The 28,000-nt window shown below is 56.0% G+C and overlaps 2 protein-coding genes and 1 long non-coding RNA gene across 9 annotated transcripts in view; 1 reads left to right on the forward strand and 2 right to left on the reverse strand.

The window, feature by feature from the left end:
• Positions 1-4,174: 4,174 nt before the first annotated feature.
• Positions 4,175-13,723, reverse strand: GABRD (gamma-aminobutyric acid type A receptor subunit delta). Its single transcript, XM_053899104.1, is given in 12 exon segments — positions 4,175-4,874; positions 4,876-4,925; positions 5,251-5,322; positions 5,325-5,470; positions 5,705-5,810; positions 5,812-5,861; positions 6,542-6,679; positions 7,120-7,202; positions 7,949-8,169; positions 8,265-8,332; positions 8,627-8,739; positions 13,382-13,723. Coding segments are annotated over 12 exon segments (1,332 nt in total). The 5' UTR covers positions 13,450-13,723; the 3' UTR covers positions 4,175-4,657.
• CFAP74 (cilia and flagella associated protein 74) overlaps positions 13,126-28,000 on the forward strand; it is a 78,557-nt gene continuing 63,682 nt past the window's right edge. For 3 of the 7 annotated variants that reach the window (XM_053899096.1, XM_053899099.1, XM_053899100.1), the window contains exon 1: positions 27,637-27,973. The gene's annotated coding sequence lies outside the window, so the exon portion shown is untranslated. The other 4 variants (XM_053899097.1, XM_053899098.1, XM_053899101.1 and 1 more) reach the window with 4 other exon arrangements.
• Positions 17,615-27,431, reverse strand: LOC128775922 (uncharacterized). The gene is made up of 2 exons (XR_008420912.1): positions 27,299-27,431; positions 17,615-17,882 (listed from the first exon to the last, which is right to left on the reverse strand). It is a non-coding gene; the product is annotated as an uncharacterized LOC128775922 (long non-coding RNA).

The raw sequence follows: 28,000 nt of genomic DNA on the forward strand, positions 1-28,000 counted from the left end.
GAGGGCAGCAGTGGCTCCAGCTGCCGTGGTGCTGGGGACGGTGCCCGCCCAGCGCGTCCCCCGCCGCGGGTGCGCAGACTGAGCTGCTGAGGGTCTTCTCCGCCTCCGCCGATGAGGACCGAACATTGTGGCCCCTCGCGCAGGCCGGGCAGCCGTCCGCAGCCACCGTCCCGCTCTCCGGCTACGCTAGCTCTCCCGCACTGTTGCAATGTGGCGCACGGGGATCTCGAACAGCGCACATCTGAGCACCTTCTCCGGGGTCCACCTTATCGAGGATATTCTGTTCCTCCGACCTGGTGCCCAGGAAGTGGCCAGGACTCTGTGTGTCCCACTGAGACGCCTGCTTGCCAGAAGACAGAGAGATACTACAGGGACTCGCAGGGGAGAGGGTGACCCTCGGTTCCAGCCTCAGGAACACCTGTAGCCGCGGGCGCGGACGATGGCTCCTTCCGCTGAGCTGGGTCGCCGCTGTGACAGCGCTGTCGGCTGCTGTGACAGCCACCACCCCGAAGAGCCGGAGGTGCCCTGAGCAGACGTGAGTCCCCACTGCTGTGCGTCAGCCCCTGCCCTGCATCGACCGAAGCGGCAGCCCTTCTAGCGCTTTCCGGGGGTGGGGGGGCGGCAGGGTGGGCCTGGGCTTGCAGGCCAGCGGCCCTGGGGCAGGAGGTGGCCCTCACGCTTCAGAAGGACAATTCACAGAACATTCCACATGTTGGGCGGGGGCTCCCAGTGGGGCAGGGACCTGAGTGCTTCCGGCTGGAGCACCTGGCCAGCTTTCCTGCTTCCTCCTTTCCTGCCTCTGGGACATCACCCCCCCCGCCCACAGGCTTAAACAGTGCCCCCCACCCCACCTCATGTCTACCCAGTCCTTATTTGGAAATAAGGTCTTTGCAGCTATAATGAGGTAGGATGAAGTCATACTGCATTGAGGGTCCCTAAATCCCACGACAGGTGCCTTTATAAGAAGAGGACACACAGAGAAAACGCCCGTGTCATCAGCAGAGACAGGGGTGCTGCGTCTTTAGATAAGAGACGCCGAGGGCCTCCGGCAGCACCAGGAGCCTGGAGGAGGCTGGGACACATCCCCCCACAGCGTCTGGAGGAGACGAATCCTGCCGACTCCTTGGTCTCCGATGTCTGGCCTCCAGTCTGTGAGAAGGTAGATTTCTGTTGTTTTGAGCCCTCGGTCTGCGGCGGCCCCGGGAAAGTAACCTCCCCAGAATAAATGCCCTGTACCGAAGTCCTTGTCCCAGGCTCTGCTTTTGCATCGGCAGGCTCGCCCTGCCCCCCGCCACAGGCCGGAGAGTGGAGCTGGGCCCTGCCCCTGCCCCTGCCCCTCCGGCCCCGCAGGAAAGAGCCGTCCCGGCCCTCAGGGAAGCATCTCAGGGTCTGTGTGGCCAACACACTTTCCGGCCTCCGCCGGAGACAACAGACCAGGAAGCCGCCGGCCCCCGAAAACTGTCGGTGCCGCAACGAGGCGCATCTGGAGGCAGCCTCCCCGCCCCACACCGGGCCCAGATGCCTCTGTCACGGGAACTGCTGACACCCCTCTCCCAAGCTGGCCCCTCTCAGCTGCAAACCTTGATCCGCCCGGGCCTTCAATCTGCCCATGTCATCACCACCGGAATAGAACTCGGCGTTTCAAAAGCGCCAGCCCTTCCCGTCCCTTTTTTCTGGCCCTGTAAATATGTGGGCAGAAATAGCAGCCTGCAGGCTGGGGGGAGTGATTGCTGGTTGCGGAACCAGGCGCAGGCTCCTGCCCGGGTGGGCCTCGCGCGTGGGTGCCCGAGGCAGTCACAAAGGCCGGCTTTAAATAGCTCCCTGTGGGTAAGTGCAGCGGAAAGAGGGCAGCCTGCAAGCAGCAGGGAAGGTGAGGAGAGGCGGGTGTGGGTGGGGCAAGATCCCAGCAGCAGGGGGCTTGCACCCAGGTGAGCGGGGCAGCTCCATGAACTTGAACCTACCTGCCCCTCCCCTGGGGGCCCAGAAGATGGAGCTGACCCTCCCCGGCCCCCTCTGGTGGAATGAAAGACTTGGGACGGGACCCGGGTTGCCTCCAGGGGAGGGCTGGTGGCCCTGAGCCCAGCCTGGCACCTTCAGCACACCATCTGGGGCCTGAGCACCTCACCCCCAGGCAGTTCTCCAGGCTCCGGGGAGGAGGGGAGGAGGGGAGCCGTGACCCCGCGTGGGGCCACGCAGACCAGAGGGTGCCGGGGCGAGGCGGCGAGGGAGAAAGGGACCACTGCCCTTGGGCGTCACCGCCCCTGTTCGTGGTGCTAGCCCAGCTTGGCTGCCCCCAAGCCCCCTGCTGTCCAGAGGCGGCCCGGATCCCCGGCTGACCCAGATCCTCGCCCCGAGGTCCACTCCGCTTGCGGCTCCTGGTCACGTCGGATCCGGGAGGTCTTGCTTCTTGGCCCATCCCACGGCCTGGCATGACTGTAACAAGCACCGAAGCCTCGTCTTTTAGAGCAGGGGCCCAAAGTGGCAGCCTGGTGCCAGAAGGGGTCTTTAGGGGGTAAAGGGGCTTGGAGCTAGAGGTGGAGGTGGAGGTGGAGGTGGAGGAGACAGAGAGGAGGAAAAGGGGGAGCAGGGGGAGGAGGGGGAAGAGGGGAAGGAAAGGAGGAGAGGGAGGGGGAGAGGTGCAGGTGGAGGAGGAGGAGGAGGAGGAAGAGGAGGAGGAAGAGGAAGAGGAGGAGGAAGCAGAGGAGGAGGAGGAAGAGGGGGAGGAGGAGGAAGAGGGGGAAGAGGAGGAGGAAGAGGAGGAGGAGGAAGAGGAGGAGATGGAGGAGGTGGAGGAGGAGGAAGAGGGGGAGGAGGAGGAAGAGGAGGAGGAAGCAGAGGAGGAGGAGGAAGAGGGGGAGGAGGAGGAAGAGGGGGAAGAGGAGGAGGAAGAGGAGGAGGAGGAAGAGGAGGAGATGGAGGAGGTGGAGGAGGAGGAGGAGGAGGAGGAAGAGGAGGAGGAAGAGGAAGAGGAGGAGGAAGCAGAGGAGGAGGAGGAAGAGGGGGAGGAGGAGGAGGAAGAGGGGGAGGAGGAGGAGGAAGAGGAGGAGGAAGAGGAGGAGATGGAGGAGGTGGAGGAGGAGGAGGAGGAGGAGGAAGAGGAGGAGGAAGCAGAGGAGGAGGAGGAAGAGGGGGAGGAGGAGGAGGAAGAGGAGGAGGAGGAAGAGGAGGAGGAGGAAGAGGAGGAGATGGAGGAGGTGGAGGAGGAGGAAGAGGGGGAGGAGGAAGTGGAGGTGGAGGAGGAGGAGGAAGAGGAGGAGGAGGTGGAGGCGGGGGAAGTGGAGGTGATAAGCCGGGTTGTGGTTTGGGCAGATGGACCAGTCCCCTCCTTTGCCCTTGGACGCAGCCTTGGTCTTCTGGGAGCGGCTGCCCGGCACCCCCGTGCTGGAACACCTGGACCTCGATGGTCCACTGAGCCCTTTTGTGAGCGGCGTCCTCTAGCATCCCGTCCCCAGGGCCTGGAGACACTGCAGAGCCCTGGGCAGTGTGTGCAGGCTGGAGGCGGATGGTAGGACCACCCGATTCACAAAGTCTGATTCACACAGTCATCGTCATGCTCCCCTTGAGGTGGCTCGGGCTGGGGCCCACCAGGAGGGCGCCGCGGGGCCAGCAGGGCAGTTGCCCGGCTGCCTCCTTGACCACAGCACGGCACGGACCTGGCTGACCTTGTCCGTGGGAGCCGGCTTCCCGGGCTCCACGGCGACCGCAGAGCGGTCCGGTCCTCTCACTGCCGCTTCTGTTTCCTCCCAGTGTGAAGGCTCACCTTGCTTTGGTGCCACGGAAAACCCGGACACCTTAGTAAGAGCTGCCTGTCAGATCTCCAGTGACTAACAACTCCCATCACCCTGCTTGCAACCGTGCCACCCCACGTGCGTGGTGGGGACTGGGGACTCGGTGGCCCCCTTTTACCCATCGCCACATCCGAGAAGGCAGTGTAATGGCACCCTGGCCACGGGACCAAGAGACCAAGGGGGGAGGGGGTGACTCCTCGAGCCTCTCTCCAGGACCCTGCATCTCTGCCCCTCCCACCAAGGCCCAAGGACGTGGCCACATGGCTCGCCTCTGGGACACAGCTCCAAACCCTCTGTCTCGAGCCCATGGAGCCCCCAGCTCCAGGACAGCTCTCCGGGCAGCCAGGGTGCGGCCACGGCCCAGCCGCAGCAACAGAGAACGCAGCCAGCAGCCAAACGCTTTGTTTTATTTCATGCTGGGACCAAAGGCCCGTGGACGCCCTTCTCCACCACTTTACCAAGAAAGTAGCACCGCCCACTCCCAGCCTCCTCCCGTGACCCGGTCCCAAGCCCACAGAGCAAGTGCCTGGAATCAGGATTGTTTTGTGAGTCAAATGCATAGCTTCCCAGAGGCCACGAGCCTGCCTGGCTCAGCCTTGGGTCGGGTGGACCCTGCCGCTAAGGGGGAGCTGGGCCGGGGGTCTGCAGGAGAGGTGCGTGGGAGAGCCCCGGGTGGTCTCCCAGGTGACGGTGGGGACAGCGCCTGGGGTACTTAGGGAGGCCGAGGCTTTCCTCTCGTTTCACGCGGCCTGTTGTCACGCCCCCTTCGAAACAGGCAGAGGGGGCAGATCCACCCGAGAGCCTCTCGCCCGGTGGCCGTGGGCTCCGGGATAGGTGAAGCAGCCTATCCAGGAGAGGTACCTGCAGCCTCACATGGTGTAGGCCGCCCAGTAGACGACATTGACGGCCACGAAGGCAGCAGGGAACACTGCGCGGGCGTAGATGTCGATGGTGTCTGCGTCGATGGGCTTGAAAAGCCCACGGAGGCCTCCCTGGCCCCCCGAGCGGTGCCCGCCCCGCTTCTTGGCCTCCCCCGTCTCCATCTCCACACACCTGTAGGTGCCCATGAGGTTCCCAGGCGTGCGGCAGGGCCCGCGCCGACAGGGAGAAGAGCACAATGGCATTCTTCACGTCCATCTGCATAGGGGGGACGGGGGCAGGGCTGAGCCAAGGGCGGGCTCCGCTCCAGGACCCCCCCACCCGGGCCACGGCTGAGTCCCTCAGCAAGTGTCGCTGTGAGCAGCAGCAGGCAGGGCCTGCTCTCCTGGTGCCCGGGGGCTGCAAGCGAACCCCCCAGAGCAGTAGGCAGAGGGTCCTGAGTTGGTCCCAGGAAGAGTGGCCCCACCAGCACTGCCCCTCTGTGTCGGTGGCGGGGGTGGGGGTGTGTGTGAAGGGCATGGGGGGGGGGGGGGGGGGGCTGTCTTGGTGCTGAACACAAGAGCGCCCACAGGCTCAACCTCACCTCTGTTCTCTGCTCTGTGGCCTTGACCTTGGCCTTTTGCTTCTTCCGGTAGTCAGCATTGAAGTGGGCAAATGGCAAAAGGCATACTCCACCAAGGCAGCAAACACGAAGACGTAGCAGATCCAGAAGTACACGTCCAGCGCCTTGATGGCCGAGGCCCGCGGGAGGGAAGAGCGGGCACTCACCATCAGTGTGGTCATGGTCAGCACCGTGGTAATGCCTGCCGGGAATGGGTGGTGCCATTGCTGGGGCCCCTGCCACTTCCCTGCCCTCCCCACCCCTGCCCCAAGCCCAAGCGAAATTCAGACTCTTGTGACCAGGCCTGGCTGGCCACTGGCTTGGAACAAGGGGCTGGAAGGCAAAACATGGGCTCATGGGTAGCAGGGTTGGCGTCCTGCTTCTGGGCTCCCGCCCTTTCACCAGCTCCCTCGGAGGAAAGGTCAGGGCCCCGTACCTAGAGACACCCTGGCGGGCACCGCTGCCTGGCTGATCCAGAAGGAGACCCAGGACATGGCAACTAGGAGGATGGAGGGCATGTAGGACTGGATGATGTAGACGCCCCCGATTCCTCCGGAGGTGGAAATGCAGGCTGAGCCGAGGGAACTGACCAGCTGCAGGAGAAACACTCCCTGCTGGGACCTGACCCACCACACACTGTGGCACCAGGGGGCAGGGCGTGCGGGTGGAGAGGAGGGCTTGGCAGGCACGGAGGGGAGCACCACTTCAAGCCTCAGACCCCTGCCTTCCCCACTTTCCCCACACAGCTTGATGGATCAGGAGTCTCCTGTGCCCTGGGCCTTGTCCTGGGAGAGAGGCAGGGCCACCCGGAGGCAGGAGAGGAGAAAGATCCCAGTGCTGCACGGGCCCAGGGCACTCTCCCGGAGTGTGGCCAGCTCTTCCAGCCCTCCCTGGAGCCCAGCCAAGCGAAAGGAAAGAGCCAGCTGGGCTGGCTGGCACCAATGAGCAGGCAGTAGGAGCTGGGAAGGGGCAGGAGGGGTCAGGACAAAGGCAGCCCCAGGTGAGCCCCACACCCTTCGTGTCCCCCCCCCCCAAACCGCAAGCACTGAGAGCCTGCAGGAAGCAACCAAGGACCGAGGAACAAGGCAGAGAAAGCCTGACCCATATCCGCACTGTGGCGCCCTGAGTCCCTCGGTCAGGTGCAGCCTGTGCCCATCAGTGCTTTTCCAGGGGCATCCTCAGGGGGTCCTCAGAGCCAACTAACGGCTTAGTTACAAGTGCTAGGAGACCGCGAGCCAGGCTCACGAGAAGAGGCCGCGAGAAGCCGCGTTACCCGATTTGAAGTTCATGAGCTCCGTGGCAAAGTGGTAGCTGGTGATGGTGAACTGGGCCAGCTGCAGCTTGTTCAGCCCGTGGATCTGCTCCTGGTTCTCAGACCAGTAGTACACGATGTCCTCGGATGAGTAGCCATCTGCAGGAGAGCCCCAGGTGGTGTCCCCGGCACAGGGGACAGGGGACAGCACAGGACACCCAGCCGGGTCGAGAAGGCCTGTGGCCATGCCCAACCTCCGGCCGGCAGACAGGACCAGGAGAGCTGGACAAAGGGCAGGCCGCCATCTCTAGGTGACTCGCAGGGGCTGTCACGCTGGCTCAGTGACACAAATACATGCCTCGTCTGGGCTGCACACCCGTCTGTGACCCGTGAGAAGAGGGTCGGGCTGCCCAGGCCTTCCAGCTCCCTCTCTGCCTTCTCTTCAGCCCAGGCTCCTCGCTCCACAGGTCCTATCCCAGACGCTTCCCTGTCCCCGAGCCAGGCCGGCTGCAAAGGTCCCTGGCGGCCTGAGTCCCCCCTCCCCCCCGCAGCACAGTTGCCGAGCAGAGCCCCCTGCCCGGCCCCAGAGGGGCACTCACAGCTCTCCAGATGCAGCATGCACTCTTGCTCGTCCATGGGGTATTTGGCCAGGTCCATGTCGCAGGCCACCGTGGAGGTGATTCTGCCCCAGACAACACGCTGGTGAGGCCTCCAGGAGCGAGGCCAGCTCCCGAAATCCTGAGGTCCTCCTGCCCCGCCCCCCAGATTTTTTTAATCTCCTGGTTTTTAAAATGTTGGCCGCTAACTCTGTTTTTAAAAGACACAGGTCAGAAAACACATATTCATACATGCACATGTATGTTCGGGACAGCTCAACACACAATAGCAAAAAAGTGGAAACGGTCCGGTGTCCACGGACAGATGAGTGGATACCATGTGGCGGAAGGTTACTCGGCCGTAAACAGAAATGACATCCCGGTGAACACCATGACCCTCAAAGACACTGCGCTAGGCAAAGGACAGAAGGCAGGGACACAGAAGGTCACGCGCTGTATGATTCACTTTATCCGGAAGGTGAGGTCGGTGGGGCGGGCGGACGGATGGAGAGCGAGCACTAATGGGCGTGGGGTCTCCTTCCTGGGGAATGAGACCTTCTGGAGCCAGACGGGATGTTGGCACAACACTGAGAACGTGCTAAATGCCACTGGGTCCTTCACGTTGAAATGGTGAGTTGCATGTTATGTGAATTTCACCCCCACGTGAAAACCAAAAAGCACCGTGTTGGCCACAGAGCTGCATCCGTGGGCTTCTTCCCCAGCGGCCCACCTCTGCAGCCGCCATTACTAGGTGGTATGGGGCCCCGCCAGAGGACGGACGACCCATCCGGCTCCGTCTGAGCATCTTGGGGGGGCCGGTCCAAGGGCTCACCGGATGCTGTACAGGATCACCCCGTCAGGCTGCAGCCGGATAAGCTTGTTCTCCACGGTCACGTCGTGGAACCAGGCGGACTTGGCATTCACAATGAAGGTGTCCGGGAGCCACAGCTTGTCCACGAAGCGGCTGTCCAGGCCCAGGGTCTCGTTGGTGTGGTTGTAGGCCAGCCTGCTGTCCCGCCAGCTCTGGTGCAGGAACACGGTCATGGTGTATTCCTGCAGTGGGAGGCGGGAAGGGCCACTGGCCGTCAGCCCCGCTCCTCTCGTGGGGGCCCACAGCCAGGGGTGGGTGGAGGTTGACCAGCACCTACCATGTTCACCTCCGAGATGTGGTCGATGCTGGCCACCTCAATGGCGAGGGCCACATTCACAGGAGGCCCTGCAGGGAAGAGGCTGAGCCAGGCTCCCCACCCAGTGCAAGCCCAGGCAGGCAGGACAGGGGTCAGCCAGGGTTTTGCAGGGAAGACCATGTTGGAGAGAGTCTGCCACGAGACCCTTCTGAGAAGACCCACCTTCCCAGCTGTCTCCTGGGGGCGGGGGGCTACCGTCGAGGTGTGACACATGCCCTGGGGACCACAGACGCACCCCTCAAGGGAGCCAGCCCAGGCCGGCAGGGCTCACCCCCACAGCCGGACGCAGGAGACTCCCCCGTGCCCCCACTGGCCGCCCTCACCTCCAATGCCAGGCCGGAAGTTGCGAGCATAGCCCTCTATCAAGCCATCCAGGTTGGGAAGCCAGGATATCTCCAGATTGGAACCAACATAGTCCCCAATATCATTCATTGCTCTGGAAACGCAAGGCCCACTGGTCACAGGCAGGGTGCCAGGGACGGAGCCCAGCTCCCTTCTCGGCACCTAAGCCAGGGGTGGGGCGGGGGAGACCACGGCGAGAGTCCCTCCAGGCTGGACCTGGCCAGTCCCAGTGAATCCTGCCAGAAACGAGGAGCCCCAGGACTCTGCCACCTCACCCACCAGCCTCTGCTCAGCTTCCACCGGCCCACCTAGCCTTGAGTGAGCCTTCCAGGTCACACAGAGTCCCCAGCCTCCCTCCACAACTGGTTTGAGGAGGGTGGCCAGCCCAGAGCCCCCGCCCCTGGGATCTCCGGATGAAGAGCCTTGGAGGACCTGACAAGGCACATGGCCCCCCTTTCAGCCTCTGATGGCAAAAGTGTCCTGCAGGAGGTGACCTGGGAGAAGAGCTGCGTGACCAGGAAGGTGAGAACAGAGAGAAGGAGGTATGGGTGAGGTCCCACACCTGACCCAGGCCAAGGCTAAGGGCCCATGGGGACGCTGGAGCCGACCTCCCGCTCTCTGTGCCTTTCCAGGCAGGCCCAGCACTGGCGGCAGTGATCCCCAGTTGTCATGTGCTCCTGAGGCTTAGCCTGACCCCAGAGTGGCTGGGCCGTGCCAGTGGCTGCAGACTAGTCCAAATGACAGCCTGTGCTGGTCGTCTCTGGCAAGGCTGCAGGGGCGTTCCACACGTGGCATCTTGTGTCCTGTACACACCAGACTGACCAAAGCCCCCCAGCAGCTCCACCCCACCCACCCCTCCTTGTGCTTACCTGTCCTGGGGTGAACCGGGTCACCCAAAACTCACGTCCACCCAGAACCTCAGAATGGGACCTTATTTGGAAATTGGGCTAATCAGTTAAGATGACACCATGCTTGATTGGGGTGGCCCTCAATCCAATGAGTGGTGTCCTTATAAGAAGAGAAAGCAGACGCACAGGGAGAAGGATGTGTGACAACAGAGGCAGCGACCAGAGACATGCAGCCACAAGCCAGGGGACACCAAGGGCTGGAGAGAAGCATGGAATGGATCCTCCCCCAGAACCCTCCGGAAGGAATCAACCCTGCCCTCGGACTACTTATCTTGGGCTTCTGGCCTCCAGAGCTGGGAAGGAATAAATGTCTATTAAGCCCCCTAGCCTGTGGTCACTTGTTACTGCAGGCCCCAGGAAGTCACACAGCCACCCCCTCCCGCCCACAGGGCAAGGCCCATCCACAGTCAGGCAGGAAGTGAGGGGGGCATTCAGGAGGGCATTCGAGAATAACTCTCTCGTGTTATCTGTAATGACGCTGTACTCACAGGTGGGTTCTCAAACACCTGGAAGGCTGCCTGGGTTAGGGAAGCACCAGCAGCTGGGCACCCAGCCCCTCCTCTGTCCCACACGCTGGTCCTTGGAAGAAGGTCAAACTTGAACCAGGAGCTCCCTAGCTAAGGACACTCACAAACCCCTGACCTATCCCGTAGGACCACCTTAGGGCCTCTAGGCCACGTCCCGGTCTGGTCCAGGGTGGGGGTAGGGCCGGTGATTTGCTAACAAAGTATAAGAAGGAACTAAATGAAGTCCTGGACCCAAGTAAAGCACAATGAAAAGTGCAAATGGAGGTCACCCTAACGATCAGACGTAAAGGGACTCGAATTAGGTTTTATTTTTGGACTGGCCCAGCTGCCATCTTGCGGCAGCGGCTCGCCTGCCGGGAACAAGGCTGTCGGAGACATACCATCCGTCCCCGGCCTCAGGGTGGTGGCACAGGCAGGCGCCCCTTCCCTCAGCTGGGTCCCATGCCCACTCCCGGGCACAAGGCAAGGCCACAGGTAAGCCCCCGGCCACAAAAGTTCACCTTGAAGTGGCAGGATGCCAGTGGATTTCCTAGACTTTGCCACCCCTAGAAGGTGTGAAGGGAACGGACTCCCTGCCCCGTGTCACTCCTCACCTAGCACAGGGGCTGTTCATTTTTCCAGCTGTGAAGAGATGTCGAGGGCCATCCAGGAGGATGTACTAATGCTAGCCCGGGTGCTGGAGAGCCCTGCTTTCCTCCCACGGTTTAGGTGGGCAGGTAAAGGAGTGGACGGGGTACACACTATGGTGGGGGAGGTTGTGGTGCCTCTGATCGGCACCTTGCGGGAGAGGTTCTGCCTCATCTGGTCGCCTTGAAACCCAAGATGGCCTAGGGTGGGGGCTCCCATTGTGCAGACAGAGAAACTCAGAGACACATGCTCAAACTCCTGGGGTGAAGTGGGCACCATGAAACACTGGCGGCGGCTGCTTGGGCGCCATCAGGCCTCCCTCCCTCGACTGGCCCCTTGAGTAAACAAGCCCACCCTTGTCACTTGTCCGTGCCCCTGGGGCCAGAGAGGAAAGATGGGTGCAGCTGAGCAAGGCGGTGGGGCCCTCCTCCCTGCAAGGACCCTTCCAGCGTGCACACACAAGCCCACAGTCCCTGGCAACTCTGCTCTCGGAGCAGCACTAGCTACGCTGGCCCCTCAGTTACCAAGGATAAGAGGAACAGCACGACAGTCGCACGGTGAGCTAGCAAAGCAGGAGCCACACACACAGCTTCTCCAGGGAGGTGGAGGTGCCAGCAATCCAGAGGGCCACCCACAAGGGTGCAGCCGGCAAGCTCGGGCCCCTGCCACATGAGTGGGTCTTCAGACTCAGGGAAGGCACAGCTTTGACCCAACCCACAAACGCTGCACAGCACATTTATTCTAACCCACCGAGACTTTCCTGCTGGGAAGCTCAGGATGTGACCTGAGCAGCGGCAGCCAGGACAGGTATCTCCTGTCCCCCTACCACTCCGGATGTGAGGACCCGGAGACCGAGGGAAAGGAGGGTGCTGACCTGCTTCTGGAGTGGAGGGTGGAGGGATAGGAAGCTGGCAGGGGAGGAGGTGCCAGATTGACAGCACTACACTGTCTGAAGGTCTCCCGCCAAGGCCCACAAAGCCCAGAGGCTCTCCTTCCGGCCGGGGCCACAGCCTTCCAGCCTTCCTGCACGGGCAGACGGGCACACCCGTTACCCCCACTTCCAAGCCAGATGTGGGACAGAGACCAGGATGTTTCAGTTTTTAGAAAGGCGATATAATGTACATATGGACTTGGGATGGGGGCGGGGGTGGTCTGGAGAATTTCCCAGCAGGAAAGTACAAACAGGTCCCAAAAGTAGGGTGAATGAGCTTCACGTCAGAGCAGAACAGGCTTGGCCACCAAATGAGTTTTGGTGTCAAACTTGGGCTGAGGCTTTGAGGTTCAGAGCAGCTTGGACTCCAGAATCACAGCTACGTGGCTATGCTGGACCAACAGCTGATCCCAGGCCTCCAGCACATACATCCACGGCCACGCCTCAATGCTTTGCCCTTCCCCTTACCTTGAAGTAGGAAAAGGGAAAAGGGCCATGGAGCTGGATAAGAGAATGAAGCCTTCCGAGGACAGGGGCAGATCAACATTGCCGGTGACCTTCGGCACAATGACCACCCTATGGCCAGACTCAGACCTTCCTGGCTCTGCCCCCCACCCCACAAACAAGGACATTCTGACCACATCCCCCCACCTCCGTGTCACATGCTGCCTGAGTGCCTACAGCCCAAACACAGGCTGATGTTCAACCATTTCCAGTTTCTAAGGCCTTTGACAGCAATTGATTGCCCAGAAGTCCGGAATGCTGGGGGGCAGAGGGGTGTGCTGTATTTGCTCTGGTTGTCTGCAGCCCATGCACTAAGATGATTTTCAAAAAGGGCCCTCACAACTCCCAGGAAGGTGGCGGGCATATGGCCATGGGATGCCAGACTACCTGGAGCCCATTTCAAGTCCCCAGAGAACAGAGAAGACGTTGGGGACCCTACTGGTCCCTAGAAGCCAAGGGGAGGAAGCCACAATCCATGGGGACCCTCCTTCTTAGCCTTTTCCTTCCTTGGGGAGACAGAGCCCTCCTCCCCTCCCCCAGCAGTTAGAAATCCTGAGTCTTCTCTGTCCTCCACCCCCTCACCGCCCCCCACCCCCAGAGGCAGCTCGCTCCTTCCCACCTGCATGCTCCAGAGTTGAGTGGCTGCCATTTGAAATGGCCCCTGGAAGGAGACTCCACAGCGTCCTGGGCCCGAACTTTCTAGCGACCACACACAGCCCTCATGCCGTCCCCCCAGCCCTGCGGGCTGCAGCGGAAGCGTGTCTGTGCAGCTCGGCTCCCATGGGGAAGGGGAGCCTCCTCCCCCGTGTCCGCGGGATGGTTCCTGTCTTCCTCCCTGCAGCTCGTGCCGCGCCGAGCGCTCAGCCCGCGCCTGGAGGGGCACCAGCAGCCAGGGACCGGCCAGGTGCCGCTGGGGCCGAGGACCCCACGCGAGCCCAGGCACCGGGGCCGGGGGGGGTGGGGGGCGGGAATTGGGAGCGGCTCCCACGTCCGCGCGCAGCTCGGCGGCGCCGGTTCAGCACCGGGACGGCGGACAGCACCCGGGGGCGGCCCCAAGGGCAGCGGTGAGTCCGGAGCTAGGGGCCCGCGGGGGACATGGGGTGGGGGTGGGGTGCTCGCGGGGAGAGGGGGGACGAAGACTGGAGTCGACGGGGGAGGTGAAGACGGGGGTAGACGGGGTGGGGGCGGGGAGGAAGACCGAGGGCGGCCCCGGGCGCCGCGCGGACCCGGCTCGCTCACCTGGCGCCGCGGTGCTGCTGCGCGCAGAGCATCAGGAGCGGGGGCAGCAGCCAGGCCAGCGCGTCCATGGCCTCGGCGCTCGGCGGGGACCGGGGGCGGCGCCGGGGTCCGGCCGGTCGCGGGCGCTCGCGAAGTTCTTCCCGGCGGCCGCGGCAGCGGCACAGGCGGGGCGGGGAGCGGGGAGGGCGCGCGGCGCGGGCGCGAGGGCGGACCGAGCGCGGAGCCCGGAGCCCGCCCCGCCCCGAACCGGGCCGCCCCGCCCGTCCGCCCCCACCTGCCGCCGCGCCCCCGCCGCACTTGGGAGCCGCGCCGATTCCTCCCCGCCCCTGGGCCACGCAGCCCTGCCCCGCCTCGGGCTCCCGCCCGGCCTGGCCGCGCCCCCCTCCCTGGCGGGCCGCGCTCCGGGCCCGGGGAGGGGGGGTCCCGCACTCCCCGTCGCACCACCGCTGCCAGGGAGGCGACCCAGGCCCACGACCCGCTTGGTCGCAGCCTCCCGCTGCCTGGCCAGGCGCCTGCAGACAGACGGGAGCGGTGAACGTCGTCCCGGGGCTGTTCGTGGGGGTCACAGGTCCCGGAGACTTGGCGGGTGCCGGGAGGGGGCTAGCGTTCCTGCGCCTTACCGGCTACTGGGAGAGACCCCCGCCCTCCAACCCGCAGCTCCTTCCAAGCCCCTCACACTCGCGGCAGAGCCAGAGCCCGAGCGACCACTGCCCCCACTGGGTCGGCCTGACGGGGAGGGAAGTGGGGGGGGTGGGGGGCAGTGCGGCTGCTCCTCTGGCTGAGGTCCTGGTCACAGGATGCAGCGACTTCTCTGTCCCGCCTGGTCAGGCTCCGTCACACCTGTGCCCGCCTCTGGAAGGGCACTGCAGATGGCTGGGCTGTAAGGAAGGTGACATCTGCCCTCTGCGGCCCGCGAAGCGCTGAGGAAGTCAAGGCCCTAAGCATTCTCTATTTTAATTCTTTCCAACAGAAGTTGTGCGCAATTCCCCTCAAAAGACATCACAAACTTTAATCTCTGTTGGGTCTCATTTATTCACTTTTGGACTCCATATCAGCTGACAACAGAAAGTGAATTCCCATGCAAACACTAAGAACGGGCAAACTTGTCCCGGAGGGCATTAAGTCTGCTCCCATGACTGCAGACGCTGGCCAGAAAGGGGCAGGGAGAAAGGGCTTTGCTGCTGGGAATTTCCAGCACAGTCTTGAGTGCCAAGTGTCCAAGGATGGGGCTGGTTCCCAGCTTTCTATCCTGAAGCCAGGAACGGGCCCTAAGAGAGCCAGTCAGTTCTCAGCGTGAACGCCTCCCTGCAGGGCTGTGCCAGCCCTCTTTGGGTATGGAAGCACTGATCCCAGAATGATCACACGCTGCACATATGTGCGTGTGCTCTGGACAAGCCTTGGGGCCTCCTGGCCTCATTCCTGGGGGTCCTTCTGCACACGTTTTGGGAGAGTAAGGAGTTCATCCCTCACAAAGTGTCCAGAGGACGGCCTGGCACGGAGCACGGGCTGTGAGCACCCACTGGCACTGTTATGACTCCCCCACCGGAACAGGGATCTTATCTGCTTGTTTCCTCACAGAACCCCTCATGTCTAAGCCTCTGGCACATAACAAGTGCTTAATAAATGTAGGAAAGGACACAGGCTCAGAGTCTCCAAAAGCCAGCAAAATGAGCCCGGTCAGCAGCACCTTTGCTGCTCGGGGTTTCTGCCTTTCAGTCCCAAGCTTTGATCTCTGTACTGGTCAGGCAGCCAGGCGGGGCTCACCCACACACCCCTTTCTGTATTTGAGAAGGTCCAGGGGCTGACAGCCTCTGAGAAATAGTATTAACCTTGAATCACTTGATTCAATTAGTTCAAGGTGAACCAGACTCTATCGCTATTTTCTTCACTTGCCTCTATTACCTGAGGCATAAAATTAACCTTAAACCTTCCACTGCAAAGCTGTACTGGACGGGTACTTTAGCCATAGCTCTGGCTGTTTTCTCACGAAATCGCCTCATCTTCCTCAAGCCCTGGAGGCAAGCATGTTTCAAAGCCGTGAATAGAGAAAGAGGGAAGGAAGTGCCGGGCACACACCCGACCTGCCACCTGCCGTATGGTGCGCCTCCCGCAGATCTCTCTGGAAGCAGCTCTGTCCGGAGTAACCAGGATATTTAGTGACCTTCAGTCGAAATGCTTAATTTCTTCCCCAGAGTCTGCAAGCTTCATTCTAGTTCTCCATTGCCCCTGATTGGTCTGTTCGGATCTGAAGAATGGGGATTTTCTTTATTCCTGCTTCAAGTTTTTTGAAAATTAGCTTCTGGCCACTTCTGGATGTAACCGGGTAGTGCCCCCCCTTTTTCATTCTCAGCCCCATTCAGACAAGCTCCAGCTGCCCCAGAACAGAGAGCCAATGCAGGGCAGCCCCACCAAAGGTCAGGAAACAGGCCCTTGGTTCTGCGTTGGCCAGCCACCGGCCTGGCTGAGGCGAGCCCCGGACTATAGCATCATCCACACCTGTGAAATGGAAACAGCCTACTTCTCCCCTCCCTTGGAGGATTCAGGAAATGCTCCCCGAGTCAGAGGTCTGGGTCAGGCCACCTCCCTTCTCTGGAAAATATGTAGGTTACTCCCTGTGTTAATTCCATGCCTGTTATGGGGGGGGGGGGGGGAGAACCCAGCCTACAAGTACGACTCTGATGAAACTCGAAATCCGTAAGAAGAGGTCTCCCCCAGTGGAAGGCTCTCTGTTTCAGATGAGGTCTGTGCTGTTTCCCCAGACGCCCCGACAGCCCCAGCCCCTTTCTTGGTACCACCAAGAGCACAGAACAGGAGGCCTGGTGCCAGACCACAGGAATGAAGATAAAAAAGACACTCAAATTTCAAACCTAACGTATTTGATCCCTGCACATCTACTTAACTTCTCCATGGCCTCCCTTCGACATGGTGACCTCTCCGTCAGGCAGGACCCATGCAGAGCCCTCTGGTTTCAAGCTCAGGGCAGTGACGTCTGTCTCTTTCTCCTGTGCAGGGAGGCGTCATGCTCTCCCCATATGGCACTGAGCAGGACAATCATGCATTTGGCCCTGGAAGGTATGGAAACCGTCTCCTTAGTTAGTCCCCGGGAGTCACGGGCAACACTTCCCCGGGACAGAGCACACCAATGCCCTAGGCTGCATCTAGAAAAGCCACAAAAGTGTGGCCTGCTGGTCTATTTGGTTCTTGAAATCATCGGCCTGCAGCTTTTTTGTATTATTTACCTTTTGGGGTAATCACTTTGCCGGGTGCTCACAGCAAAAGGGAAGGGACGGCACTAAGTCTACAGCTTGGGCGGAGAGCTGGCCTGAACCCATCCTGGCAGCAGGATGGGCCCCGGGAGGTAGAGGTGAGTCATAGGGATCCGGGAGGGGAAACAGCACTAGCTAAATTTAAAATCCCTGCCTGATATATTTGTGAGGTTGCTTTATTATTTTCCTGGGGAAAAATGCACCAAATAGAGAAATGGCAGGGACACAGAAGAATTTTCTCGAGCTCAGGATGTAATTATTAACGCTATGATTTTCAGATGGAATCTATTCATTTGAGAAGCTGAGGAAACTTGGCAGAAAAGATCAAAAGCAAACTACTTGCAGTCGCCTGAGGTTGTCTGTCTGCTTAGACAGAGGACGGGCCCACAGGAAACAGGGCTTAGCTGGGATGCTGTTCTCAGTAATCAAGGCCCTGAGAACCAATGCACAATCGAACTTGGCCACTCAGAATTTTTCTTCACGAGCTAAATAGACACACAAGTACAATTGGTCACGTGTAGGGGCACCTGGGTGGCTCAGTAGGTTAAGCATCTAACTTCAGCTCAGGTCACGATCTCACGGTTTGTGGGTTCGAGCCCTGCCTCAGGCTCCGTGCTGACAGTGCAGAGCCTGCTTGGGATTTTCTTTCTCCCTCCCTCTCTGCCCACTCATGCTTTCTCTCTATCAAAATAAATAAACTTAAAAAAAATGGTCATATTTAATGTGGAGAAGTCAGAATTCTATTCTTCTATTTTGTGTTTTTTAAAGTAGTGATTTGGGGATGCCTACGTGGCTCAGTCAGTAAAATGTCTGACTCCTGATTTCGGCTCAGGTCATGATCTCACAGTTTGTGGGATCGAGCCCCGAATTGGGCTCTGCACTGACAGCATGGAGCCTGCTTGGGATTCTGTCTCTCTCCCTCCCTCCCAGCCCCTCCCCCCGCTCACTCTCTCTCAAAAAAACAAAGTAGTGATTTGAATTCTTTCACGTGGTAGCAAACATTAAACACAAATTAGCATTCCTAACAACAAAGGCTGTCAGTCCAGTGGGGAAAACATTCCACTTTGGATAGAGCCACACAGAATCAACCACATAGAAACTCTCGGGGAGCCTCTGGGGGGAAGGGGGTCCCGCTGGCAGCTGGGGTGAGGCTGCCCCCCGAACTCTGTGACAGGAAGACACTGTGCTTCCCTCACCTCTCGCTGGTCCTCCGTGCTGGTCCTCTGGACAGGACGCTGGAAAAATAAAAACAGTAATCTTTTTTATACTTAATATTCAATTACCTTCATCAAACTTCCTCAAGAAAACCCCACACACAGATCAATGTTCATTTAGCCAATATTAGTAGGATTATCCAGCCTGCTGCATGCCAAGTATTCGTCTGGATGTTGGGTGCGAAGAAGATATAAAAGGTCCCGATCCCCACTGAGCTCCCCTTCTAGAGGGTGGAAGACGGGCCATTAGTAAACGAATAAACCATTGTGAAGGATGAAATGCCTGCTGTGAAGGGGGACAGTTAGGGCAGTCAGGAAAGACCTTGTGGTGAGGTAATATTTTAGCTGAAACTTGAATTATATCCTATCCCTCCTGGAGCAAAAGCCAGCCACATCAAGGCCCAGGTAAGTGCTCTAGGTAGAGAACAGAAAATGCAAAGGTCCTGGGGTGCCTGGCTAGCTCAGTCGGTGGATGTGCAACTCTTAGTCTCTGGGTTGTGTGTTTGAGCCCCACATTGAGTGTAGAGATTACTTTAAAGTTTTTTTTAATTAAAAAAAGAAAGAAAGAAAGAAAATATAAAGGTCCTGAGGCTGGAATGAGCCAGTAAGTTCAAAAAGAGACAAAATCAGGCCAGTGTGGGCTGTGACAGAAGACGTGAGGGAGGGGAGGCAAGTAAGGCGGGCGGGGGGGGGGGGGGGGCTCCAGGTCAGGTCAGGCATGACCTGTGGGGTTGTGGCCTGGATCTAGGTTCTGTTTCATTTTATTTCATTTTCCATCAGTTTTGTTGACATACAATTTACATATAATAAAACGCACCAACTTTAAGTATACAGTTTTATGGGTTTTGAGCTATGCGTAGGATTGCATAGCCACCATCTCGATCAAGACATTACACCTTTCCACCAGCTTAAAATGTTCCCTCCTGCCCCTTTGCGGTCAATCTCCCCCCGGCCCTGGTCCCCAGTGACCACTAGCGTCTGCTTTCTGTCACTCTAGTTTTGTTTTTCTAAAGTATAATACAAATGGCACCCCACAGCATGAGGTCAGTGGTGGCAGTCTCCTAAGTGATCCATGCCTCCTGATACTGGGCAACCCCTTCCCTGGCGTGGGACCCACATCCACGGACTTGTTTCAGTGATAGGTCAACAGTGACAAAACATCACTCCCAGGATCAGCTTGTAAAAAACCTGTGACTTGGGTCTAGCTGGCACTCCATTTGCTCACTTTGAGGAAGCCAGCAGCCATGTCGAGAGCCGATATGGCAAGAGGCTCAGCGGGCCGGGAACGGGGGACTGTCGGCCCCTGGTCCAACAGAGCTGACAAACCTCTAGATGACTGTGGCCCTGGCCAATATCTTGGTCACAGCTTTGTGAGAGACAGAGCTGGGACCCCGACCTACAAAAGCTGGGTGATAACTATGCTGTTTTATCCACCCTGTCCCTGGCCGTTTGTTACACAGCATGAATTCCTAGCACAGTAGTAACAAAGTAGACTTCTTTCACTTAGTACGATGTTTGAGATTCACCCACATAGTAGTGTGGATTGGATGTTTGTTTTTTACTGCTGAGGAGTGTTCCTTTGTATGAATATACCCCAGTTTGCCTCAACCCACCTGCTGATGGACATTCGGGCTGTACCCAGTTTCCATCCATTTGGAGTACAGCTGCTTTGAACGCTCAAGTGCAAGTCTTTGTGTGGTCACACATTCTCATTTTCTTGGAATAAATACCTACTTCTAGGATTGTGGGATCTTAAGGGGAATGTATGTTTATGAGAAACTACCAATCTATATTGGTGTGGCTGTACCATTTTGTATTCCCACCAGCGAGGGATAAGATTTTAAGATGCTCTGCTTCCCTATCAACATGTGCTTCGCAGTCTTTAATTTTGGCCATTTTTGTAACTATGTAGAGACATCTCATCGTGGGTTTAATGTGCATTTTCTTAATGACTGTTGACACTGAGCATCTCTTCATGTGCTTCTTCAAATCTTTTGTCAAGATTTAAAAATGAGATCGTTGGTCTTCTTATTGAGTTGTAAGAGTTCTTTGTATATTGTAGATACAAGTGCTTTGTTGGATGTATGTTTTGCAAATACTTCCTCCCAGTCTGAGCTTATCTATTCATTTTTCCTCCCTTTTTCTTTCTTTCTTTCTTTCCTTCTTTCTTTCTTTCTTTTTTTCTTTTCTTTTCTTTTCTTTTCTTTTCTTTTCTTTCTTTCTTTCTTTCTTTCTTTCTTTCTTTCTTTCTTTCTTTCTTTCTTTCTTTCTTTTGACAGAGAGAGAGTGCATGAACACATGCAAGCAAGCAGGGTGGGGAGGGGCAGAGACAGAGAATCTCAAGCATGCTCCACATTCAATGCAGAGCCCGACACGGGGCTCAATCTCACGACCCTGGGATCATGACTTGAGCCAAAATCAAGAGTCAGATGCCCAAGTGACTGAGCCACCCAGGTCCCCCATTGTCTATTCATTTTTTGCAACTATTCTTTCAAGAGGTAAAGGTTGGGTATGTATGTATGTATGTATGTATGTATGTATGTATGTTTGTATGTTTGTATGTATGTATGTATTTTGAGACAGAGAGAGCACGAGCAGGGTAGGGGCAGAGAGGGAGAGACAGTATCCCGAGCAGGCCCTGCACTGTCTGCAGAGTCCAACTCACAAACCTTGACCTGAGCCGCAATCAAGAGCTGGACATTTAACCGACTGAGCCACCAAGGCGCCACAAAGTTCTTAATCTTGATGAAATCCATTTTGTCAATTTTCCCTTATAGCTCATGCTCCACCTGGGTCCCCCTTTTCTAAGTGGCCTGGGAGCTTTCTCCAGGCAAGAAGTTGGGATCCCCAAAGGGCTCACCTAACTCGCTCCCATCTCTCAGGGATCATTGTCCTTAATTCCCTGGTGTCCAAAAACCTGACAGCTGATGTCACTTTGTATATACATATTTTGTTCAGTTTCTTAGTCGTTTCAGGCAGGAAGGTAAATCTGTCTCTGTTACGCCATCTCAGTCAAAAGCAGAAGCTTGCCGTCATTTAAAAAAAATTTTTTTTAAATAACAGCTTTATTGCCATATAATTCACATGCCATAAACTTGCTTTCACTTTTCAAAGCTGTTCTGAGTACAGAAGTTTCAATGGTCAGAGGTTTTTATTTGTTTTTCTTCTTTTCTCTCAGTGTCTTCGAGTTGTTGCCCCATTGTCCCTGGATGGCGTGGTTGCTCTCACTCAAAAAGATTATTGACGTCACTTTGTTGCTCTGTATGCAATGCATTTTTTCTCTGAGCGTTCTAAAGAGTTTTTCTTTAATTCTCATTTTCATCAATTTGATTATGATGTGCCCTGGTGCGATTTTCCTATATTTATTCTGCTTGAGGTTTGTTGAGCTTCTTGGATCTGTGGGCTTATTGTTTTCATCAAGTTTGGAAGATTTTCAGCCACTTTGGCAGCAAGTTTCCTATCCCCTGGGGTCCTTGCCAGGGTATTAAATCCATATCCTGAGAGAATGCCTTACGTCAACAGACTCTCCCTTTTATAGTCGCATGTTTGGCCCCCTGATCAAGCACCTTCAAAATCCATTCCGTGGCTCATTCTTGCAGCTCCTTTGGCAGATAGCCCCTGTTAGCCTTAAAAATAAAACTTCCAGTTACCTTACCAGCAAAAGATAGGTTTATCGGGGAATAAAAGAGAATTGACACGTGGGCAAGCAAACTACAGCAAAACCACTGGTGAGTCCAAAGAGCAAAGGGGAGGCGGACTCGTTTAAAGAGCAAAGAGGGGGAACGTACGTTGGGCCGGCGGTTATAGGCAAAAAGTCCAGGGGACCAAACTAGGAGTTTGAAGTGAAGTGTCTTCTCATTGGCTGGGCTGTGAGAGTCTCCCATTGGCTGGGCTTGTTGGTCTCTCATTGGCTGGACTTGGCGATCGTCTCTCATTGGCTGGGCTGTTGCTGGGGTGATAAGTAAAGCCTTTCTTCCTGCAGGTGGAGTAGCCTGAAGTAGCATCCACCCGCAGGGTCCCTCTCTTCTTGGGTGAGCAGTTGATGAGGAGTGGTAGGGCCTGAGAGCGCCCCCTGCATAACCTCCCAGCTACATTTTAGTGATTTTTTTTCTGCTACTAATTTTCACACCCCTTTCTCTCTTATCAGGCCCAGCATTTATTTAATGAGGCTATGTTACGACTTTTCCCCAGTTGTCCGGCTAGCAACCAGGAGGGGGTGGGGGTGCAGATACTGAAAGGGACCTTGTTGTCTTGTTTTCGAAGCCTCTACAGAATCTTCCCATAAGGGAATGCTAGCTCTTCCTGGTTAGGGGTGAGCAACCGTTGCAGGCTCTAAAGTTTCAGAAAAGTCTGAGGAGCCAAAACCTTTCGGGGCATCCACCCAGATATACTCATCGGATGTGTCAAGGTTTTCCCAACCAGGACTCTGACCTTGGCATTGCAAAGCTACCTTGACTGAGATTCAAGGCAGCTCTATTTTTAATTTTTTGAGGAAACTTCATGCTGTTTTCCATAGTGCTTGCATCGATTTACATGTCCACCAAAGTGCACAAGGATTCCGTTTTCTCTACGTCGTCGCCAACTCTTGTTAATTCTTCTCTGTTTGATAGTAGCCATTCTAACAGGTGTGAGGTGATAGCTCAGTGTGGTTTTGATTTGCATTTCCCCAATGATTAGTGATGTTGAGCATCTTTCAATGTACCTGTTGGACATCTATATGTCTTTGTCTTCCTTGGGACAATGTCTATTCAAATACTCTGCCCATTTTTTTTTTTTTTTTAATCGTCAAATGGTTAACATACAGTGTAGTTTTGGCTTCAGGAGTAGATTCCCATAATTCATCACTTACAGACAACACCCAGTGGTCATTCCAACAAGTGCTCTCCTCAATGCCCATCACCCATTTTTCCCACCCTCCCAACCTCCCACCCACATCAACTCTCAGTGTCTCTGTATTTAAGAATCTCTTATGGTTTCCCTCCCTCTCTGTTTGTATCTTATTTTTCCTTCCATTCCCCTACGATCATCTGTTAAGTTTCTCAAAATCCACATATGAGTGAAATCATCTATCTGTCTTTTCTGACTGAGTTATTTCACTTAGCATAATATACTCCAGTTCCATCCACGTTGTTGCAAATGTACTCTGCCCATTTCTTAGTTGGATTGTTTGGATTTTTTGCTATTGAGTTGTGTGAGTTCTTTATATATTTTGGACATTAATCCTTTACCAGATACATGATTTGCCAATATTGTCTCCCATTCCATAGGCTGCTTTTTATTTTGTGGATGGTTTCCTTTGCTGTGCAGAAGGTGTTTAGTTTGATATAGTCCCGCTTGTTCATTTTTGCTTTTGTCACCTTTGCATTTGGTGTCAATACACTTACTTTCAGTTATTTGTTAACTGTCTCCAACTTCTCAGATCCCTGGACGGGGTGCCAGTGCCAGCCAGCATCAGCGAGATCATCGTGCTTGCATGTCTCTGTCACCCTCCCAAACAGACATCCTTCTCAGTCACTGTACTAACCACTCTTCTCCCAATTTATTCCTGGTGAAAATGTTGCCAGTGGGCTGCCTCCTTGTTCAAGGTGTCCACACACTATGCAGGATGAGCTGCTCGTTACCAGCTGGGCAGCGAGTGATCTAGTTACAAATCCCCACCTCACCATCCACTTTCTCAGACCATTGCTGCTACCAACTCTGTTAATTTGGGTCCTCTCGTAAGCATACCGTGAGATGGCATTCAGAATGCAAGAGATTCATTGGGGGCTCATGGCTATGAAAGATCAGGAGTGGGGGTGGGGAGTGAAATTGGGCCGAGGAAGTCGGCAGACTGCAATACTGATCTGAAGCCTGTGAATGGAAAGTGGGAAGAAGTAGGATCGGGCAGAGAGAATCTAACTCTAATGCAAATCTAACGAAGTTTGGGCCAACCCAAAGGAAGGGGTTGGAGGAACTTTGGCGCAGAGATTGTCCATTAGAGGAGTCCTGGGTTGATGGGTATGGTCCACCTAGAGCCCCCGCCATGCTCCATCTCTGACCAGAGACGACCCAGAAAGAGAGTGAACTCAGCGTACTGAACCTGGCGGGCAGCCAGCTGCACTCTTAGCAGCTGAATGCAAATTCTCTCTGGAAGGGAGATCAGAGTGGAGCCTCCTCCATGGCTGGCTGCTACCACAGAATAGTCACTTAGTATCCTAGCATCTGTCAAAGATGATCAATGAAGATTTTATTTTTTTAATGCGCTCATGGATATTAACACATTTGCCGTGCTTCAATCTGTTATATTTATTTTTCTTTTTGATACTCAAATTGTCCTTACTTTGGCTGGTGGGAGCGCCTCCGGCTAGCGAATCCTCTGATGCGATGCTAGTCTCACTGATAATTTCCTTGCTTTCTGTTGATAAGAGGCTCCAGGACCATCTTGTGTGGGTTTTTTTTTTTTTTTTTGATGTTTATTTATTTATTATGAGGGAAAGACAGTGCCTGTGCAAGTGGGGGAGGGGCAGTCTGGAATCCCAAAGCAGGCTCCACACTGTCTTCACAGAGCCCAACACAGGGCTCAAACCCACAAACTGGGAGATCACGACCTGAGCCGAAATCAAGAGTCAGGTGCTTAACCAACTGAGCCCCCCCAGGCACCCCCATCATGTGTGCTTTCTGCCTCAGATCTGAAATCAGTCATCTTCCTATGAAGCTATGGTTTGTTTTGGTGGGAAATGGCATGCAGGGACAACAATCTGGGTGCTAAGAGCGCTCGCTTGTCCTGAATTGGTTTGTTTTTAGACCAGTGCAGCCCGGGAGAACAATGAGAACTTTTTATATCTGCCCTAATATAGCAGCTACTAGCCACACGGGGCTATTGAACGCGTGAAACCAAGAAATGGAATTCTTAATGTTATTTAATTACAATGTTTTTCTTACAGTAAGATATACACGACATAAATGTTACCTTTTTAACCACTTTTAAGTGTACAGGTCACAACATTGTGCACATTCACATTATTTGCAAGCATCACCACCGCCCATGGCCAAACCCCTTCCATTTTCCCAAACTGAAACTCTGCCCCATTAAACACTAACTCCCCATTTCACACCCACCCCCACCTCCTAGCAACCACTGTTCGACTTCCTGTCTCTGCGAATTTGACTACTCCATGTACCTCATATAAGTGAAATCAAACAATATTTGTTCTTTTGTGTCTGGCTTTTTTTCACTTAGCAGAATGTCTTCAAAGTTTACCCATGTTGTACGTGTCAGAATTTCCTTTCTTTTTATGGCTAAATAGTCTATTATATCTATATATACATATCACATTTTGTTTTTCCATTCTTCCACTGATGGACATTTGGGCCGTTTCCACCTTTTGGCTATTATGAATAACACTGCTATGAACATTGGTGTAAAGATGTCTGTTCAAGTATTTAATTTTAATTAATTTAAAAATTTAATTTATTCATTTTTGAGAGACAGACTGTGAGTGGGGGAGGGGCAGAGAGAGAGACACACACACACAGAATCTGAAACAGGCTCCAGGCTCTGAGCTGTCAGCACAGAGCCTGACACAGGGATCAAACTCACCAACCGTGAGATCATGACCTGAGCCAAAGTCGGACGCTTAACCGACTGAGCCACCCAGGCTCCCCTTTTTAATTTGATTTTCAATTTAAATAGCCACATGTGTCCAGTGGCTACCATATTGGGACAGTTCTAGACCTTTCCAGTGGATAGAGCTAAGAAATACATTTCTAAAAGATATTAAGTCATACTAATATGTCCCATTGAAATCCAAGATTACAGGTTTTTAATTTATTTTCCATCTCTTCTCTCAAGCTAAAAGCATTGATATTCAAAAGCATCTAATATTTAAAAAAAAATTTTTTTTAACGTTTATTCAATTTTGAGAGATAGAGACAGAGCATGAGTAGGGAAGGGGGAGAGAGAGGGAGACACAGAATCCAAAACAGGCTCCAGGCTCTGAGCTGTCAGCACAGAGCCTGACGTGGGGCTTGAACTCACAAACTGCGAGATCCTGACCTGAGCCAAAGTTGGATGCTCAACCTACTGAGCCACCCAGGTGCCCTTATTGGCTCCTAATATTAACCACACTACTTAACTGCTCTATCCCACTTCACACAATTCCAAAATAGCAACAGCAATATTATGACCAAGACCGGGATTAATGCAAACAGTTTGAGATTTCTTTGCAGCTCTTTTTGCCATTACTACTTATGTACAAAGTGTTGGGTTTTAATGTCACTTGAATTATTTTCTGTGTGGTTAAGCCCCCAACCTGACATACCGTTAGGATCATTTGTTTCATTTTGCTTCCGATTTTTAGGAATTGATTTACTTCTGGCTTTGTCATTACACAGTTCCAAAGCCAAAGGGACAAGCACATGTGGAGAAATCTAGTTTCTGCACACACCTCACCTTCCTGACCCTGGTGGGTAACCGTTTGTACGTTACTTTTCAAGGTAGGAAAATAGCCATGTACGTTCTTATTGCTTCTACCCCTTCTTAGTAAAATACCATACACGCTGTTCTGCAACTTTATTATTACCTTGCTTAACAATACGTTCCGAGGGCCACTCTGGGACAGAACATGGGAGCAGTCTTTCACAGCTGCTCCAGGGCGCGGCTGCACACCTTCCCGACACCCTCTTCCCGCAGCTCCTACTGGTGAACACTGGACTGTTTCCAGTCTTTTGCTCTCCTTTCCTTGTACAGTAGAAAGCGTATTCATGGTTAATGTGGAAAGGCCCAGAAAGGCAAAGCTGGGGAGAAAGAAGCCCCGCCATGTCGCCATGTGCGTGCGTGGGGAAGAGAAGTAGAATTTCTGGTAAAGGGGCTACCACCGGGGGCTGATACGGTGACTTCGGTCTCCCCCTGAGGTCCCTCACTCTGAGCAGGGAGAAGCCCTGGCCAACACCAGCGGGCGAGGAGGGCGCAGGAGCGTGCTGCCACCGGCTGGCTCCCACCGTTCCCACCTTTGCTGCGCTTTTCGCGAGGCTTGGTGGCCCTGATGGATCGTCTTCCCTGCACAAACTTAAAGGACTTCCTGGACCTCACTGTGGCACCAGGAGGCAGGGATCAAAGCCAGCACGCGGCTAGCGGGGCCAGCCACCTAGCAAGTCACATGCAAGTCTCTGCAAAGGCAGAGGTGCACCCACGCCCTCGGGTGGCCGGACGCCCCCTGCGTGGCCTGGCGGGAGGTGCCCTTCGTCACACACACCCCCGCGCCAGGCAGGTCGCCTGACAGGAAAGGCGGGCAGGAGTTACGGTATAACGGCGACCTCGGGCCTCGGGGGACGGGGGAAGGGGGGGGAGCGAGGCGAGGCTCGATTCCGCTCCAGCGCAGCCGGCACGTTGTGCCCGCTCTCCCCCCCCCCCCCTCCTTGCGCAAAGCAGGGGAAATGCCGATTTTTCGTGAACACACCTATTTTTTAGGGTTGACAGCCCGTCCGAACTTAGGTTGCCTTGGGCCAAACCCAGAGCGCCGACCCGGTGCCGGGTCCGGTCCTCCCAGCTGCGCCGTCCTCTCCGAGCCCCTCCGCACGCGGCCTGCATCCCGGGCGCACTGCGCTTGCGCGGGGCGCGCCGGACAGAACCATCGCGAGAACGGGGGTTGCGTGCGGCGCGCGAGCTCCCCCGCCGCGTGGGGCCGCCCGTTGCCATGGAGCCGCCCGCCGCCGACGCCGACGCGGAGCTTCGGAGGAGCCGCCGTGCGAGCCGTTCCGACCCGGTCGGCAGAGAGGTGGGTCCGTCCGCCGCGTAGCCCCTCGGACGCGGCCCAGCGCCCTCGCCGCCCAAGTCCTGCCGGGCCGGCGCCTGCTGCGGCGGGTCTCGGGGGCCCTGCGCCCGGCGGTGCGCGCCCGCCGCGTGTGGTCGCCGCGCCTCCGCCGCGGCGGTGAGCGGACCTCGGGCGGGGTGGGAGGGCGCCCTGCGGAGTCCCCAGGGCCTCCCGACTCGGTTCTGCAAAGGATAACCGGGTCTGGGAAGCGGGAGGGCCTCCGCTCCGACGTCGTCCACCAGCGGATACTCGTTTATCCGCTCGCAGTTTTGGCTTGAGCGAGCCTTCCTTGAACGTGTGCAAGGACTGGGCACCGAGCAGGTGAGGAGCAGGTGAGGACTGGGCACT

The sequence above is a fragment of the Panthera pardus genome, unplaced genomic scaffold, assembly GCF_024362965.1.
Source record: "Panthera pardus isolate Hobbes unplaced genomic scaffold, ASM2436296v1 HiC_scaffold_11, whole genome shotgun sequence".
NCBI classification, from domain to species: domain Eukaryota; kingdom Metazoa; phylum Chordata; class Mammalia; order Carnivora; family Felidae; genus Panthera; species Panthera pardus.